Genomic DNA, 20117 nt, shown 5'->3' with positions numbered 1-20117 from the left:
GGGCCCCACAGAGAGGGCAGTTCAGTTTCCCAACTGTCCACTGGGCCTACAGGTAATAAAGGAACAGAAAGACAATACTTTCATTGTAAAGTAACCAAAGAGAAAAGAGAATGTGTTATATACATATAGAAAAGAAAAAAAAGAGCCGACCACATAAAAGTTTTCTATGACCCAGAAAAGGCTGGCTTTCTGATTAGCAGACAGAATGGCAAGTGGGAATGAACCTTCCAAAAAAAAAAATGAAATAAATAAAGAGATAAACAGCTACAAACTAGAGTGATGGCATACTGCAAACCATTCCCATGTCAACAATACTTCTAAGAATTCCCAAGGAGGACGCCTCAAACGACAGACTGAACATGGATACAGTGGGAAATAGTGGAAAGAAAAATACACTGCAGAACCGGGGAGCTGACTGGTCTCACAGAGCTTCATTTGCAAGTAAAATCTCTACAGAAAAGTGTCTGTTTTGGATACACTGCTGGCATACCAAGCACCGTGGGAGGGAGCGGAAGGGACCAGGAAAAGAAAGAGCTTCCTGGCTATCCACAGACCAACCAGCGGACACCGCACACTCTTGCTGCATTTCCTCGCAGTGAAAACTGATCATGAATCGGCTTAAGATCTCTTTGGCAGGGACACTGGAACATCTGTGGTGTCCTAATACATTCTGTGAACTTCAGGAGTCTGCCGAGCAGAGCTCTGGCACTTTGCCAAGAAGTCATTACAATGCTGGAACGGATGCAAGGCATAGCTGCTAAGCATTAATAAAAAGTAGGCTACTCTGTGAAAAAAATATATATTCTAAAAACCATATTACATTTTTCTAACATGCTTTGAATTTTAAGCAACAACTATGTCTTCTATTAAGTTTTTGCGGGGTGGCGTTCTCACGCCCCTGTAACGGAGTGCTTGTTCAAATCCCAGCTGCTCCACTTCCGATTCTGTTCCTTCTACTGCATCTGGGAGGGCACAGGTGCATGGCCCACACGCCGGTGTCACTGTCCCCAACGGGGAAGCCTGGATGGAGTCCCTGGCTCTTGATGTGCCCTGGCCCAGCCCACATTCTACATTGCAAATGAAAAATAATTTTTTTTTAAAAGCAAGTAAGGCTTTGTGCTTATTCACGTTCATTGAGGATCCTTCAAACTATATTTTTATTTCGGTTATAACATACAGCACTAGTTATCTAATTTGTATTCATTAATATTCATTTACTGGAGAAGTAGAGAGACAGGAAGAATGCATACGTATTGATCCACTCAGCAAATATTTCCAACAGCTAGGACGGAGTCAGGCAAGGCTGGAAACTCAATCCAGCTCTTCCCATGTGGATGGGAAGAATCCAAACACTGGAGCCGTCATCCCTGTCTGAGCATCCCACGGCAGGGTGCTGGAACAAAGCAGCTGAGTGCAGCCATCAAACCCAGGGCCTTGCATCTCTGATGTGACTGTCACCCTTCCCACCCCTGGCTTATTTACTATGTGTGTGCTTATCCATGAATGAATAATGAATCTAGCCACTGGATTTTCCATTTACTCAATGGATACTGTTCTACGTGCTGAGGATATACCAATCAGCAAAATGTGAAAGTCCTTGGCTGCAGGAAGCTTATATTCTTGTATTTGGGGTGCAGGGAGGGACATGGCTAAACAATCAACAAAGTGAGTAAGCTCTGTGTGTGTGTGTATAATTATATATGTGAGTGTGTGTATGTACATATAACACTTATGCCATATATACTTGAAAAAGTTTATGGAACACTGCAATTAAAAGTTAAGTTTATTCTGGGGCAAAAAAATTCTGAAATTGATAACTGCTTTTTTTCATACTATACATTTTCCATGAAGATTCCGAAGGCCCTTCCTGTGCATCTGTATGTTTTACACCAAAATCAACTCGCCTTCTCATTTCATCCTCCATGCATTCTGGAAACATTCTCCTATATTACTCCCCGCGGGTGTCCTTGGGTGGTGTGCATGTCAAACAGGAGTGGCAAGGTGGGGAGTGAGGGGGGGAGGCAGCTGAGAGGCTGACCCGGCAAGGCTTCTTTGAAAATAAGAGCTTTGGAACTCACGTGACAAGCCAGGTGACTGCAAGAACGCTCAAGGAAGGAAAATACTGAGTGTGGTGGCTGAGAGGGGAGGGGAGGGGAGAGAAGGGAAGGGAAAGGAAGGGAAGGGAAGGGAAGGGAAGGGAAGGGAAGGGAAGGGAAGGGAAGGGAAGAAAAGAAGAAAGACAGACAGACGGGGGGAATAAATAAATAAATATAGAAAGAAAGAAAGAAATATAGAAAGGAAGTAAGTCAGTCAGTGCCTGGAGAACTCCAGTAACAGGGAAGTCAGCAGGAAACTAGAATCAAGAGTTACACAAAGGCCCATGAATTAAACAACAGATCCCTGAAAAGCAGCTCTACAATAAAGACGATTTCCATTTTAACTCAGAGATGAAACATTAAAATCTTACTTTTTGTATCAGGCAGTTTATCCGCTCCGGAAGTGCTTCTATGTTCACGTGCCACAAACGACAAATACTCCGATCATCGACCGAATCGCGACAATTTGTTCTGTCAAATAAAAATGAACTGGTTCAGAATGTTTTTTTTTTTTTCACAAATCTCATCTCTAGTGAAAACCTAGAAACACACATTTACAGCCTGGCGTGGTAGCCTAGTGGCTAAAGTCGTCACCTTGCATGCACCGGGATCCCACATGGGCACCAGTTCTGATCCCGGCCGATCATTTACAGCCTTTGCCTACACACTTGAGGAATGTTTTTTTCCTACTTGCTACTTGTTGAACTTTTGACCCAAAGGAGAGTCGAGGTAGTGACTGTACAGTGAACTAAAATATGCCATTGTAGATATCAAAAAGAAGATGGATCAAAAACAAAGTTGGATGGAGAAAGCGGAGCCAAGAGGGAGAATAAGGTGGCAGGAATAACTGTCTTCTTACGTCTGTACTGGGAGAGACATGAAAGCTATCCACCTTATATAAACAAAATACTTGAAATATTACAAGATATCTGATAACAATATGATTACATTATTTGTCTATGCTAACTGATCGAAATAGATCACTATTCTAGCCTGAAAGTCCTCGCTCTGCAAGAGCCAGGATCCCATATGGGCGCTGGTTCTAATCTCGGGAGCCCCTCTTCCCAACCAGCTCCTTGCTTGTGGCCCGGGAAAGCAGTTGAGGATGGCCCAAAGCTTTGGGACCTTGTACCTGCTTGGGAGACCCGGAAGAGGTTCCTGGCTCCTGGCTTTGGATTGGCTCAGCTCCAGCCATTGCGGTCGCTTTGGGAGTGAACCATCGGATGGAAGATCTTCTCTGTCTCTCCTCCTCTCTGTATATCTGACTATCCAATAAAAATAAAATAAATCTTAAAAAAAAAAAACTACCAGTAAAGTTAGTCAATAGAACAAAGTCCAGGGTCATTCGTGGCAACTTCTCTCAGCTTTCAAGGCTCTTTTGTTTGATTTCTACAAATGACAGAATAAAGCCAATGCCGTATTTACTATTCAATTGCTCACCCAACGTAGCAGAGTATGGAAGAAATAAATCTTAAAAAAAAAAATATAGGCACGAATGCCATGGTTTTAATAAATATTTTTTAAAAAGAAGAGGCAACAAGATCCACACACAAAGTTGCGGGATGATTCACTTACATCTAGAAAGATCTACAGACAAATCATCTCCATCTGACTGCAGCACGGTGGGAGCAGAGCCTGCGCCCCCAGCTGTACCCCTGTACCATGGACAGGCCATTTGCAGCTGCTCCACTTCCAGTTCAGCTTCCTGCTAATATGCCCCGGGAGCTGCGGAAGACTGTGTGAGCATTTGGGCCCTGCTGCCTGGTGGAAGATCCAGAGGGAGTCTTGGCCTTGAAGCTCCTGGCTCCTGGCTTTGGATCAGCTCAGCTCCTGCCATTGTGGGTATCTGGAGACAGAAATGGTAGATGGAAGATCTCTCTCTCTCTCTGCCTTTCAAATAATAATTTTAAAAATCTTTTTAAAAAAATTCTGCCTTCAAATAATAAAGTAAATCTTTAAAAATAACTTTAAAGGATATGAGTCAGTTTGCACAAGCAAGGAAGCAATCGCAAAGCAATGCAAAGCCTTCACCTAACACTAAACTAACGAGGAAAAATAAAACCCAAAATGAGAAGAATCGTTTTAGTAGCATTAAAGAAGTTTTCTATACAGGTTTTTCATGGCTTAAATTTATCTTGGGGGAAAGGACAAAGAATAAAAAAAAAAAATCAGTCAATTTCACATAATGCTCTCCGGAAAAAAATGTCAAAATGTTTGCAAATGAAGTAATTTGTTCCAGCAGCAGGGGGCGCCAGTGCATTGATATTCTGTGTTTTTAAGGGCAGAAAATGGTTTCAGTCTTGTACAATATCACTAAATATTAAAATTATAAGCTTGATGCATAATCTTATGTACTCTCTAGATTTTTCAACTGTATGGACTGAATTAAACGTGAACAATCATAATTTAATAACATTATGTAACCTTTTGAAAGATAGTAAATATCTGGTACCTCCACTATAACACATATTATATTCCCATAGCTAATCCAGTAAAAGCGAGCTTATTACATTATCTAACTAACGCAACTATAAACATCACAGCAAAGAGTATGGAACCGAATTTAATCTATGCCAGCATTACTGTTTTAGAGTGTTGGAGATATAAAAAATCCAAATTCTACTAGACCTTGCCATTTTTTAAATTTGTATTTGGAGGGCACTTCAAGGGCAAAATCATTTTTATAATCAAAGGCTCATAAAAGAATGTTTTAAGAATAAAGAAACAAGTTCACTTAAGACCAGTTGAACTAACTGTATCCAATCTTGCTGCCTTTCTCATTATACGCAAATCATCTCTTTATATGAGAACCAAAATGATTTCTTCCAAATTCACCGGGCATGCCACCTCTTTTGGTGACTTCCCAGCTCTTAGGCTAAAGATCAAAGTCTTTCACTTACAAAGCTGTAAATAATCTGACCAACGCCCTTTCTAAATTCAAACCTTGCCAAACTTGCTCTTGGTCCCTGATCGCAACACACAGCTCTATCTCTCTCTCTCTCTCTTTCTCTCTCTCTCTCTCTCTTTCATGGACCCTGCTGTTCCGGCCCTATTTATTCATCAATATCACCTTTGCATAAGTTACTAAACAGCCAAAACCCAACCATCGGTTCCCAATTTCTTCCACCTGTGGAATCAGGCGCCTGTAGCCATAACTCTTAATGACTCTCAGGTTTCACGTGTGGCCCTTACGCCGGGTCCCTCCGTAGGGTTGCGCGCTCTCTGCGCATGTCAGAAGGCAATCTCCAGAAGGGTACAGTAGACAACCTGCACAGTCCTCTGGACCTTCCTGGGACATTCAGCTTAAACAATCAACCCTTTCCTTCCTGTTGGATGTGTGCTGGGTGATTTCCACAACACTGTACCTGGGCTTTTATTCTTTTTTCTCCCACTCAAGACCCTCTCATGTCCCGTCTACCCTGCAGGTGTGTCCCCAGGCCCTTGTCCCTCATGCCCTGTTCACACACTGCAGGGTGGGCTCTCCAGCAGCTTCACTCCCCGCGGGCGCGAGGATGCTCACACAGCTACACCTTTACTTCAGGTCTCTGTTCTGAATCCAACGTTCACGGAACCAATAGCCTCCCACGTTATCTGAATGTTCTATAGACTATGTGAAGTTGTATATCAAGACACGAGCTAAAACCAAAGCTGGGGGCATTTATCTCTACAATATGAACATAATTTTGATTTTTTTAATGAGTTCTCCATGTTACACTTCCGTTTGCGGTTTTGGGTTCTGGTCCGTGTTTCACACATTATCAGTCCCAACAGGCAGACCAGAAGCCCCTATGTCCCTGTGGACTGTGTAGACCGTGTCTGAACTCCTTGCCTGATGCTACACAGCAAGCCAGTGGCTGGCAACCTAAAGCCCCACCCGCCCAGACCCCTTAGAGCTCAAGTTGCACACAGGACCACGCTTTTGTTAAGGTGCTTATACTCAGTCACTATTATGAAGGCGGAATTGATGATTTTATCATCATCACCATCATCATCATCATCATCGCATAGCAAGCTCGTCTTTACTCTTTACTCTTCAGCAGGTCCCAGCAATTTCAGTGTCTAACAGGGCTCTTCCTGGGGCCGGGAGATGAAGGCGGACAGTATATTTCTACTTCCTAGGGACAGTAGGAGTCCAGGAGCGGGGTCCTAGAGTCAACGGCCATGGACATTTGTCACCGGGTTCCTAAACCTCTCCGTCGCTCTGAGGAACCCTGCGCGTCTGCCTGGCGTGGGGAAGGCAGGATGCGAGGACGAGGACCATCGAGGGCCACGCGAATGGACCACAACCCCTGGAAGTGCTCTTGTTCAGGAAATATGTGTGCTTGTCGGATGAGTTTGATCACTCTGTTGGCATGGTGATGAACTAGCACCCCAGAGGAATCCAAGGCAGAGGAGCCTGCGAGGAGGTGGGGCAACGGACAGGCGCTGGAGTCCCACCGTTAATCCAGCTGCAGCGGAACTGCTTAGCAGCAGGGCCAACTGGGCTGGGTGACCTAAGCTCCTGCATCGGAATCTCCCTCACTGTGAAATGCTGACCTTCAACAAAGAACTGTCGTAAGGAACGACTCGTAAAGTGTTTAAAGTAATTCCCAACCAACACGTACATAAAAAGAGTCTCTGTGCCACCATGTAATAGGAAAATGAAAATAAAGTTGATGTATCACCGTACATGTCTTTCAGAACGGCTAGAGTTACAAAGGCTGAAGGGCCGGACGACAGGCAAGGATGGGAGCAACTGAATTTTTATGTTAATTCGACGGGAAGTAAACATTTACCCCGCAAAGCTGTTCTCTATTTCTAATAAAATGAGATTAAAAACAAGAAAACCTAATTACGGGAAAATTTTTGCCAGATTTTTAATGTTTATTTTATTCATAACATTAAACTGTGATGAGTGCAAAAACTGACCAGCAGAAAGCAACAAATGGTGGTACATGCATAACTGACAGACTATTCAGCAATAAAAAAAAAGAAGCAACAAACAACAGATATGTTGCAAACACAAATGACTCCCTAAAACATTAGGCTGAAGAAATAAGTGAGGAATAAAGCAGCACGTAGCGTGGTATTCCTTCGGACGAGCACCAGAAAAGGCAAAACCGGTCTATGGCTGCCATGCCTCGGGACGCTGGCAGCCTTCTCAGGGGCCGTGCACCCGCTGGAAGAGCAAGACGCTTTCCTAGGGCAGGGAGCAGGTGCCAAGCCTGGCAGGTGAGGCGCCTCCGTTGCACAGTAGAGTGCCTACGTTCCATTCCTGGCTCCAGTTTTTGACCTCAGCTTTCTGTTCATGACGGGCCAGGGAGACAGGAGTCCTTGTTGGAGACTTGGGGCTGCTGCCACCTCAAAGCCAGAGCGGCACGGTGCCCGTGGTTCCTGACTTCAGCCTGGTCTGATCCTGGCTCTTGGGGCCATTTCAAAACAGCTGATGGGGCGCCCTCTGTCCCCTTGTCCCCCTCCTGTCTCTCTTCCCCTCTAATCCTTTACTCATTCTCCCTCTCTTTCCTTTCTCTCTCCCTGGCTTTCAAAAAGAATTCTTTAAAAAAAAAATGTTTAAAGTTATCTGGTTATCCAATCTGGTGGAAAGCAGTGGAAGTATTCATCATCAAGTATGAACAGCACACACACACACACATACACACACACAAGCACACAATACAAAATCCCACACATGATTACACAACGCTCTGTGGAGTTCAGAGCTCCCTGCAAAGCCCAGAGCTGCACTGCAGCCTGCAGCTCCTGGTGGTGAGGAGTTTTCTATCTGCCATTTCAAATACATGTATCATTGTCAGGATGACGGGTCCAATATTGTAAATACTGTTCCAATTTCCCTATGGGTTACTTTCATATTACATATGTAATCTTATCTTCTAGATCCGTCCGTACTACGTGTGGAGCCCATTTAATAGGTTTTCCATTTAACTATGTTAAAGGAACTATAAAAACATGGACCGATACCTGCTTCTATCTGCAATATTACAGTTAAACCTGGACATTAATTCAGTGCGGGGTGTATGACACTCACCATATTTACATGACTCAAGATATTTCACGAGGCAACCAGAACTTGCTGTACATTTTCTACATTTCCAACAACGAAGAAAATACTTATTTCCTCTTGATCATGAACTTTAGTTATCAATTCTTTTTTTTTCGTCTGTAGAAACATGCATGCATTTTTAGAATGTTAAACTGTGTCGGGTAAACTTGATTTTCTAAAGCTTTAGTATGGCGTTATCTATACTTAGAGCAGAAAAAAAATGATCATTTACTGGGGTGCTATACAGTCCTCCAGTCCCCACTGCTTTCCTTCTGCTTCTTGATTAAAAAAAAAAAAATCAAAGTGCATCTCAACTACTCTGTTGCCCATCCACACCCAGGCTTGAGCTCCAGCCAGATTCTAGAACATTCCCAAGCAACGCGCTAAAGGTATTTGGGCTGCTGCCCAAAATGTTGGAAAAACTGGCCGTGTCCTGAGTCAGAACTTCTTAAACCCTCACCTAAACTCCACAGCCTGACCCCCTCAGCATGGACACACCTCCACAAACCACTGTCTACCGCAAGCATGTACCCTTAACCTTTCACGACTTCCCCTAATAAATGATTTGGCACGTAGCGCTTCTTTCTTTGGCATCGTAGCCAGCCCTGCTTTCGGGACAGTTTGGGGCATTCTCTCGTGGGAAGCCCCTGTTTCTGCTTTTGGAGGGAATCCAGCCACAGACTCGAAACAATTAACATAGTTGACAAGATTCCAAAAGCTAGGGCTCGGAAAAGGAGGAGGAAGAAAGGGGGGAGGGGGAGGAGTGGGGGGGAAGGAGAAGAAAGAGCAGAAGAGAGGATGAGGAAGAGGAAGGTGAGGAGAAAGAGGAGGAGGAAGCCCGCAGTTGAGCAGTGGGGCTAGGCCGTCCTCCATTGTCCACCTGACAGCAGAGGCTCCACTGGCAGCCAAGACTTAAGGCAGCAGAAGTTGGGGGGCTTGGGATGCGGATGCAAGTAAACAGAGATTTGTTCTCCAACATTACTCCGTTAATCACTAATGCGGGTGGAGGAGATGCTCAACTCAACTCTATAGTAAGAAAACTACTCAAAAACAAAACAAACAACAACTAAAGCACAGAATCTAACACAACAATAAGTCTCAGGGTTTGGTAAGGGAGGAAAAACACTGAGGCACCTCTGAGTGCTCCTTCCCTTCATTCAAACGGACCCAGAACCTAAAGGACAGACAGACAAGGCTCTCTCCCACCTTCCAATCAAACGTCTTCGCCGTGTGAACCTGCTCCTTTGGGACACCCAATGAAACTGTTAAATAGACCTTGTCAATTTGCCACCAGATTTTCTACCACTGTCTATACCTGCAAGGCCATGACCTACATAAATGGCAGAATGCTAGACCTGGGACTGCTGCTGAAAGCTACTGTTGCAATGATATGGGAGGGAAACAGTGGGGAGTGGAGGGGGGAAGAGGGAAGGAGGAAGGGAAAACGGAATCCCTATACCTGCAAACCTGCATCATGGAAAATTATAACATTAAATAAAAGAAAGAAACAGATCAAAGAACAGTGTATATATATATACTCCTTCGGATTCTGTCTTAATCTCTCGGGGAGTAATACTACAGGACAGTGGTATTAGTGGGGCAGTTGTGGGTGGAGGGAAGGCAGAAATCACAACCCATCTTTTTGATCAGCCAATGCCTGCACGGCTCCCATACTGACCACTGCCTGCTAGCCTGAACATCCTACTCTGCTGAAAGCTTAGCTCTGTGGAGGTGGTGAGGGCGGGAGCGGGGGAGGGTGTGTCTAGCGAACCTTAAAAGGCAAGAACAACAGCTTCATTGCAGAAAGTGGCATGGGTGTGGGCACTTAAGCACCTGCTCTTCAGAGGCCCGGTAACGCCACTTGCATGGCTGACATCCATCCTTAAACCTGCCTCCCGCTGTAGGGCCTTGGTATAGACTCCTGAATAGGTGGCAGGCCAGTCTTCAGAAACAGAACAGTAACCAGTACAGTGAAGACAGGGAATGCGCCCCAAAATGGACAAAAAAAAAAAGAGAGAGAGAACAAAATAAAGAGCAAGTAGTCAGTTGTAATAAGATCCTCCAAAGACAGGTACAGAAAAGGACAAGAACCCAACAACCAGTGCAAGGGCCCAGAGCGGCAGCACTGCAGTAAAGTTAATCCTCGCGGAGAGAACCTGACAATGACAGGTGCACGGCAGCTGCTAACACGACAGGAAGGAAAAGAGTTCAAGATTTCCCTGGAAGTAAGCGAATTCAGGTGCACTGAAAGCCCCTACAGAAAACAGTGATTCACTGATCCTGGCTTACACATGTCATCCTCATGAAGTCGGGGGGCCCTTGAATTCCGTAGGAGTGCAGGGGCGCATTTAGCCCTGTGAGCAAAGCATGTCGACTGCAGCCCACTTGGCAAACTGGGCATGTTTCACCCACAGTGGTGGGCCTGCATCAGCCCGATCCCAGCGAGCTTTCTGGGGGACACTCTGCTGAAAGCTGTCCTTAAGACAAACACGCGTGCCATCACCAGACGCGGGTGACACACCCTTGTTCTGGGGGTGGAGGGAGCCGGTGGCGTTGTCTCACTCCAGCTGGATGATGTCTGCTCACCAACACCGTCTCCCCAAGAAAGCTCAAGGAAATAGCACCTACTCTCGAGAAACTGGGGAGGAAGGCGCTTTGCCACTCAGGCCCAGTATGGCCAGTAGGAAAACCTGGGGGTTCCAGGAGGATGGCTGTGGAGCTCTGAGAAGTAACAAGGCAAAGAAATAAAGGCATACTGCAGTCCCAAAGGTGATTTGCTGACCGGCAACGTTTCCAGACACAACGTCTGAGATGGTGAATTGAGCAATTCTCTTCTTTGACAAATTTTCCGAGCCAAAGCTGTAGGACATGACTGCCTTCACCCGGGAGGCCCAGCCAAGGTTGGTCAGGTGCCTTCTCGCTGACAGTGCTGCCACTATTTGTCACAGCTTGCTGAACAAATGATGTGGCAATCCTGGGTGCTACGTGATTTGTTCCTCATGTACACTCACACTCATTATATAAATGCTGCTTTGCTAACTTCTGCAAACTTGTGTCTTTTACAGCAGGCTACTTACAAGGTCCCAGAACACCTAAAGTCCTGAAAACAGGATTCCAATCAACAAGAATTTAGGAATCGTAGGGAACGCTGAGATTCCAGGGCATGGTACGGTTCTAAGATGGGTTTTGCCAATAGCCATGATGGGTAAGATTCTGACATACCATGATCCAAACAGCTTTAAAAATGACAGACCCCTACAGGTGGTCTGTGATATCAAAGGACCTTCATTCCTGAATCGGCCTGATGCCCTAGGCCATGTATATCATGGGACGAAGAAGAGGGTACGTTAGGACTGGGCCCTCAAAGAAGACACAGCGTCCAATGAGACAAAACCAGTAGTTTACATACACAAGCCTTACGTATGGCCAGTGACAGGAATCGTATTTGAAGTAGCTCTTTCTGGGACAGAAAGGAACAGGTAGGCTTTCTGGCAGAGGCAGGGTAACAACAAACGCCCAGTGGACTCTGCTCGCAGCCGCTCAGGAGTGCTAACTACTGCTATCCTCTGTTTAAAAAAAGACTTTCTCACAGCTTACCGGGCCCTTCTGAAAACAGGATACAGTGGGCAGCACAGAAACAATAACAACCTACTCTAGTAACCAGAGGGCCAATTACCTGCTTGACAGAGTCACATCAGAGGAAGAAAACATCATTCTGATTAGGTGACATGCCTATTTCCGACAGAGAGGACACCCCATAGCCAGCCTTCTGTCTATAAAATGAGGGGCCTTTTGACACCTATACAATACACAACTGTCCCCAAACCCACCTACGGGCGAGGACAGTGGTTCAACTAGCTAATCCTCTCCCTGTAAGCACAGGCATCCCATACAGGCACTGATTCACGTCTCAGTTGCTCCACTTTCAATGCAGATCCCTGCTTCTGGCCTTAGAATGCCCAACGCCTTAGGACCCTACACCTGCATGGGAGATTCGGAAGCAGCCCTAGGTTCCTGGCTTCGGATAGAGTCAGCTTCACCTGTTGCAGCCACTTGGGGAGTGAACCAGCGGATGGAAGATTTTTCTGTCTCTCCTTCTCTTTGTGAATCTACCTTTCCAACAAAAATAACTCTTAAAAAAAAAAAAGAACCCCATCAAATGAAAGGAGATTCAAATGGACCAAAAGATACTCGGTTCTTAGGTAGCTGTGGTGTAGCTATGCTGCATGGGTGGAGAGTCCACGGCGATTCAACCAGTGACCACCATCATATAGGCAGAACCTGGAATGAGGCCACAGAAAAAAAAAAGCACAATATACGTGGTTCTACCTTAGACTGCACATATTGGGACTGGGCCTCCTCTGTTTCTGATGCCTGTGCAGTGGGCACCAGGCCCAGATGCACATGGGGGGCATGACAGCCAGCTCATTTAGGCCAAGCAGAGGACAGCAAGTGCCTTGTCAGAGGATGGAAAGCAGAACAAGCTGAGCCACTCTCCCGGCCAAGCTTTCCGGTGTCTCTACCAAGCTGGGCTTGGTCAGCCAACAGACCTTGCAAAGATTTTCTTCACTCTGTGGCAACGAAGCCCAAGACATCTCAGAGTTGTCGAAATCACTTCAGTAACACCCTTGGAACACTCTCCCCTACACAGAGGGTCTCTAAGGTGTCATCAAATGACTGTCCCCCTATCCCCAGGGACTGAGGTAGTTTTGACAGCAAGGAGTCGGCCCCTTCCAATCTCCCCACTTTTTACACAGGAGAAATAAAAAAAAAAAACTGAAACGTTTGCCCCACCCACCTTCCTCCATAACTTGACTCTCCCTGTGCATCCTTCTCAATAATGTAAACGACCAGTAAAAGGAAAATAAATTTTTTAAAAAAAAATGAAATCCTGTAAGTTGGAGCAAAACTGATGAAACTGGAGTATATCATCTTGAGTAAGATAAGCCAGACACAAAAAAACTCACAAAAATATATGTTTTCTCTCTCACGGTTTAAAGCTAAAAGAATCCTCAAATCTGAACAGAATGATTATACAGAAGTTTGGGTAACAGGTAAGAAATCAGAGTTAGGGCCTGGTGCGGTAGCCTAGTGGCTAAAGGCTCCTATCCCGGCTGCTCTACTTCTCTTCAAGTTCCCTGCTTGCTGCCTGGGAAAGCAGTGGAGGACGGCCTAAAGCCTTGGGACCCTGCAGCCACATGGGAGACCCAGAAGAAGTTCCTGGCTCCTGGCTTTGGGTTGGCTCAGCACAGACCATTGCAGCTACTTGGGGAGTGAACCAGTGAATGGAAGATCTTTCTGTCTCTCCTTCTCTCTGTAAAATCTAACTTTCCAATAAAAAAAATCAATAAATCTTAAAAAAAAAAAATCAGAACAGGGGAACACGTTCTTTGCATTTCACAGCACGGTGGGGGTAACTGCGGTTCATGCTAACCAAACACATGGTCTGTAAACCAGTACAGAAAGAGGCTCCGAGTCTCCACTGTAATCAGAGGGAAGCCACCGTGCACACTGCATGCATGGATGGCACTGTGGCACTGCAGACGGTAAATAAGTACAGCTCCCGTGAAATTTGTAAAACTCCTTGCACCTAGTAGGAATAAACAGGCCACTTCCAAATTAAAAATCAAATCCTGCACAAGAAGAAGCACTGTTCCCTGTGACGGAAAGGTTCTGCATACTGAGATGTCATGGGCTAATGTGCCAAGTACTAGCAAAAAAATCATTCCCTTACAGGTCTTTAATATGTATTTATACTGAATGGCTCTATGACACAGGATGTCAAACGTTAAAAAAAAACAAAAAAGAGACAAGGAAGCTCTTGACAAATGTCTCCTCATTGTGAAACTGGGTTGTGTGTTTTGGGTTTTTTTTTTAAATTTTTTAGGCCAGAAAAGGGGGAAGTTTCATGTATTTCATAATCTATTTATTTATTTATTTGAAAGGCAGAGATACAGAGAGAAGCAGAGTCAGAGCGAGAAGCCGTCCATCTGTTGGGTTTACTCTCCAGATGGCCGACCCAGGAGCTTCTTTAGGGCGTCCCCTGTAGGTATCAGGGGCTCAAGGACTTGGGCCATCTCCCCCGTGCATTTCCCAGGCCACTGGCGGGGAGACAGCCTGCAAGTGGGGCAGCTGGGCTACAAGCCAGAACCACACGGGATGCCAGCGTTACGGGTGGCAGCTTGATTTGCTATTCTACCAGGCAGGCCCTCTATACACAATGTTAAGAACACAGTGCCACCCCCACCCTGCCTTCTCTCCTCCACCCCTTCTTGTCTTCCCCAATGACACAGTGCAGTGAAAGGGCTGTACGTAAAAATCAAATATCAGAGTGCTCACGTTGCATGCTGATTACCACCAATAACACAAAACAGCATATCTGTCTTTTCAGAGTCGGCTTATTTCACCAAGCGTCATGGTGGTCCGTGTCCTACAGGAGGCTCCCACATCTTGATAAACACCTGATGAACACCCAGTTAGAGCACAGCTCAAATAGCAGGGATCTAACCTCAAACTCAGTCCCACACAAACGCTCTGATGTTATTCCATGATACCGGGGCAGGGAACTCTGAGCTGGGATGTGGGCTGGGGGGTGCCAGTGGGCCCTACTGCCATCCTTTCCCTGCAAGGGGAGGTGACCATCTCCCTGGATTTGACCCTTTTTATTTTTTTTATATAAAGGGCTCAGGTAAACATGATTACAATGGGCAGACATTGCCCCCCCACCAGCGGGCACAGCATTGGCACAAGTATAAGAAATTGCCATCATCCAGATCACTAAGGAGTCTATGGCCACTGTAGTCATGTGGTGAGTGAACCAGCGGATGGAAGATCTGTCTTTCTTTCCTATGCCTGTAGCATTGCCTTTTGGATCAGGAATGGGTACTGTGTGGAATATCAGCAGAATTCACTATGGACAAATTCTAGACTTGCCTATGTCCTCCACGTCTGAGGTTACAGCCCTCTCCCTGATCCCTCTCTCTTAAAACACAGGCTAAAACTGTGTAGACAAAAAAAAAAAAAAAAAAAAAAAAGTCCGATAGCTGATTCTAGCATCTTCACTGAAAAATACTTACACAAGTAGTTTGCACTGTATAAGGATTCTTCAAAAGATTCGTGGAAAATGCATACTATGGGAAAAAAAAAAAGGCTACATATGGGTTTTTAATTTTTTGCACCAATATAAACACATCCTTTAATTCTGCTTTTCTTTTTTTTTTTTTAAGATTTATTTTATTCTTATTGGAAAGTGATATACCCAGAGAGGAGGCGAGACAGAGAGGAAGATCTTCCGTCCGATGATTCACTCCCCAAGTGAGCGCAATGGCTGGTGCTGCACCAATCTGAAACCAGGATCCAGGAACTTCTTTCGGGTTTCCCACACGGGTGCAGGGTCCCAAAGCTTTGGGCCGTCCTCGACTGCTTTCCCGGGCCACAGGCAGGGAGCTGGATGGGAAGTGAAGCTGCCAGGATTAGAACCGGCGCCCATATGGGATCCTGGCGTGTTCAAGGTGAAGACTTTAGCCATTAGGCCACTGCACTGGGCCCATACTTTGAATACTTTCAACACCATTACTAGCTTCAGACCAACTCCAAATTCCAAATGCACATTTCCACATGCACCTCCTTCAGGGCCTTCACACTGGTTGAAATTTCTTACATATCTGCTCAACCAATGCAGAGGCCACTAGCCAGATGTGGTTAGGGTGCCTGAAGTCTGGCTCAGCTGAACTGAGATATGCCATAACTATGGGATATATGCTGGACTTGGAAGACTGAAAATTAAAAAAAAAATGTAGACTATCCAAACACATCTTATATTAACTATATTTGAAATGATATTTTAATATACTGAATGAAGATGTAGAATAAAATTCATTTTACTCATTTCCTTTTATCTTTATTTTTTTTTAAAGATTTATTTTTATTATTTTTTCATTGGAAAGGTGGATATACAGAGAGGAGAGACAGAGAGGAAGATCTTCCGTTCAATGATTCACTCCCCAAGTGAGCGCAATGGCCGATGCTATGCCGATCCGAAGCCAGGAGCCTCTTCCTGGTCTCCCACGCGGGTGCAGGGTCCCAAAGCTTTGGGCTGTCCTCGACTGCTTTCCCAGGCCACAGGCAGGGAGCTGGAAGGGAAGCGGGGCTGCCGGGATTAGAACCGACGCCCATATGGGATCCTGGGCGTGCAAGGTGAGGACCTTAACCACTGCGGCACCGCGCCGGGCCCCTCCTTTTATCTTTAAGTGGTTCCTACAGATGTGGCTTGCTTTATGTTCCTACGTGACAACACTTCTCTGGATCTCCTTGCACCAGGAACCCTCCTGGCTCCTGTCTCAGCATCCAGACCTCAGCTCAGTGTCCTCGCCCTGAAGATGCGTTCTCAGGAGCACCTTGGCAGTTTACCCACATGCAGGTCACTGAGCCACAATCCCAGAGATCTGAACTCAAAGTTTCTGGAAATCTTGCGTGGTCCACAAGCACAGTAATTTCTGTTACAAGTGATCTGATGACTATATTTTGAAAGACACTCATATGAATAACATAATGCATGCCTCCTTAAAAAGGCAGAACAGGCGGTCCCAGGGTCACTGTGGTGGAAGAGGCCTGTTCTGATTCTGATAGCATTCACAAGAATCAACACATCTGATCAAACTGCACAGAACTAAATATACACACTAATCAGTGTAAATACCTGGTATAATCAGAATAGAATAATTGAAGCCTGGGTAGGGTTTCTCCATGAACGCATAAGTCACATTTGAACATACAATTATCTCAAAAATCTGGAAAATAAATACCTCTTTCCCCCCCCCAAAAAAATTGCAAATTTAAATTATTAAATGTGACAACATTTTCACCAATATCCTGAGACATTTCTGTAAATCTGCATAATACACTTTCCATATTTCTTGGCTCCATGGCTTTTTTTTTATATATATATTTTAAGATGCCTTTTCCGAAATACTTTCTACAAAAAGTGTACAGGTAATCCAGTCCTTCTTCTATAAAAAGAAGCAAAGAAGAAAGAGAGGGAGAGACAGAGGAAAAGGCCTTTATACACCTGTTTAAGTCTGACTCCAAAATAATTTTGAGTTTCCCTGAACTTCCATGAATAGATCCTTGTGTAGTGCTCTAAAAATAGCTCTTCTAATCTTTATCTTCAAATTTTCTAGCCTCTCTTCTTGAAATATCATTTCTCCTTCTTCTATTTTAAAAAACAGTTCTCATCCTTTTCAAATTTTCTTTCACAGATGCGCCCCAGGACAAAAAAATACAATTACTCTCCCCTCTGGGTTCCCACGGCACTTCAACACACTGAGTCCTGGCCTGAGTCACGCCCTGCGACTCTCAGCCCTCCGTGTGGGTCTCACTGACTCAACCGACTGCCCCTAAAAAGCCCCAGCATGAATGATCCTTGGGACTGACACTGCGGTGCAACGGGAAAAGCCATGGCTGCTGCACAAACTCCATGAGTTTGCCTGTTCTGAGTCCTGTCTGTTCTGCTTTCAATCCAGCTTCCTGGTAACGTGCTTGGGAAGCCAACAGAAGATGGCCCAGATGCTTGCCCTCCTGCCACCCATACGGGACATGAGGATAAAGGTCTGTCTCCAGGTGTTGGCTTGGCTGAGATCTGGCTGTTGCAACAATCTGAGGAGGGAACTACAAGACAAAAGGTCAGTTTCTGTGTGTGTGTGTGTGTGTGTGTGTGTGTGTGTGTGTGTGTTGGGGGGGTATCCATTACTCTTTCAAATAAATTAATAAATCTAAGAAGATGAAAATGGCCCACCAAAAAAATGTTGGCTGAGATCAAATGAACCAGACAAAACAATACAAATGTTAAGTACATCTGGGACAAACAGAAGTTATTTGACAATTCTCATAAAGATCTTAGCAGAGGTATATAACTGTGTTTATACAAACAGGAGTTGAAGGGACAAGTTAGGCTACCCAGCATTAATCTACTGGTAAGAGAACTGCGATGGCATCCATCACACAACTTCCACTAAGAGAAGAGAATAAATAAACCCTATTTAAAAATGTCAGTGTCTGAACAGATTTGAACACAGCGTGTCTGTTGGCTGCTAAATCCAATCTATCCCCAACTCAGCACCTTAGAGACTCACGCGGGCGGGTCTCAGGCAGAAAGAGAACCGCTAAGTATGCAACCAAACTGCTCTTCCCCGACATATGTGACATAAGGAGCCTAAACAGTTTCAGGCAGGGGACACCATATGGCCTTCACATTTGGGAATCTGGTCATCAGCAACTACGGCACTATGTAAATAAGCAGAGGAGACTCAAAGACAAGGTGATCTTGGCAGGCAGTGCAATGTAATATGGACATGAACTTGGTGCTGAGTACAGGTACGATGGCACACAATTCACACACGCTGGGAGGGATTCGACACGGGGCTTGAGTCCCATAGCTAACACATGAGCCAAAAAGATGCAGTTGTACTTGTAGACCATTTCTACAAGTGGTCGAAAGACTATTTCGCCTTCTCCCGTCTTCCCAACCCTGTTTGTCAGCTCTTACTCCGGGTCTGATCAAACTAGATACATGCATTTTCAGAGGCTGGGTGCTCGCTTGGGTGCTAGTTCTTTCTATGTCACAGTCTTTTTCTTGGTAATCTGACCTAACTTTTTATCCCCCCAAGCTAGCTGGTCTCCTACACCAAGCTGTCTTCTGATTCCTGTTGAACTGTCTTATCATTGCCTGACCACACATTCTTGCTAAGCTTCAGTACTCAACCCTGATGTTCTCGCCATGACATTCTGTAAACATACAGGCACTTGGGGGCGGAGGAGTCTCACTGGGTTATGTACACCTCTGAAATATTGAAACATTATATGGCAAAGAAAACTTCACATTCGCTAATATTATTACTGCCAACCTCTGAAAAACAAGTTATCTGAATACTGAACAGTAGTCAAGATCAAAGTCGCAAATAGAAGTTATCAAAAATATTCTCACTTTTGTTTTAACTTAAAAGTTTGCAATTTGAAGGCCCGGTGTGGCAGCCTAGTGGCTAAACTCCTCATCTTACATCCACCACTGGGATCCCAAATGGGTGCCAGTTCATGTCCTGGAGGCCCCGCTTCCTGTCCAGCTCCCTGCCTGTGGCCTGGGAAAGCAGTCGAAGACGGCCCAAAGCCTTGGGACCCTGCACCCACATGGGAGACCTGGATGAAACTCCTAGCTCTTGGCTCTGCTCCAGCCACCGGGGCCACTTGGGGAGTGAATCAGTTGATGGAAGATCTTCCTCTCTGTCTCTCTTCTCTGTGATTTTTCTCAATGTAAAAAAAAAAAAAAAAAGTCTTTCAAAAATCAAATATTTAATATAATCAGTAATATTTCTGCTTTCATAAAGTTTTTAATTTGTGTGTGTGTGTGTGTGTGTGTGTGTGTGTAAATGAGAATAAAATCACTACAAGTACAGTTTGTCACCACTGCCCTAAGCTAAAGGGTTTGCAGTGTTACCCACTATAGCTTTTCAAAGAGTAAATAAATATCAACACTGAAGCCAATGACATGGTACTTGTACCATAAGAGAAAGCTTTGAACTGACCACCCGTAAGAGTCGTGAGAGTCGGGCCTCGTGGACTACATTTTCACAGCTGCTACTCTATACAAAATATGGCCTATGCCAGAATGATAACATCTATAAGTAAGCTGCATTTTTTTTTTGCTACTTTTTGCTATTTACTCTTTATGATGCCAGAATGCCAGCCTGTAGTTCCACTTGTTAGAGCTATGTGAAATCGCAATGGTTAACAAGTTTGTTGCCTAATGCTAAGGCACTGAGACCAGAGAGGAGGAGAAAAATCTTTACCTTTTCTTACATGCGGTATGCGCACACACACCCCTCAGATGCAGGAAGTAGTAACTATTTACTCACAATGATCATTTTCATGTCAATTAAATCGATGTCACAAAGAAATGCCTGTGCGTATCAGCACGGCCACAAGCATAG

The 20117-nt window shown here is 44.9% G+C and overlaps 1 protein-coding gene across 1 annotated transcript in view; it reads right to left on the bottom strand.

Annotated features, from left to right (window-relative positions):
• RNF180 (ring finger protein 180) overlaps positions 1–20117 on the bottom strand; it is a gene marked incomplete at its 5' end in the record, with an annotated part of 148565 nt that overhangs the window by 107375 nt on the left and 21073 nt on the right. The window contains 2 exon segments of the mRNA XM_040977339.1: positions 2–46; positions 2468–2567. Of these exon segments, the coding sequence (XP_040833273.1) occupies positions 2–46; positions 2468–2567 (145 nt within the window).

Source organism: Ochotona curzoniae, unplaced genomic scaffold, assembly GCF_017591425.1.
Source record: "Ochotona curzoniae isolate NIBS_2020 unplaced genomic scaffold, NIBS_Ocur_1.0 contig_2754, whole genome shotgun sequence".
In the NCBI taxonomy this organism is placed as follows: domain Eukaryota; kingdom Metazoa; phylum Chordata; class Mammalia; order Lagomorpha; family Ochotonidae; genus Ochotona; species Ochotona curzoniae.
Note: the sequence above shows the minus strand (reverse complement) of the source record. Positions and strands in the feature narration are given on the sequence as shown.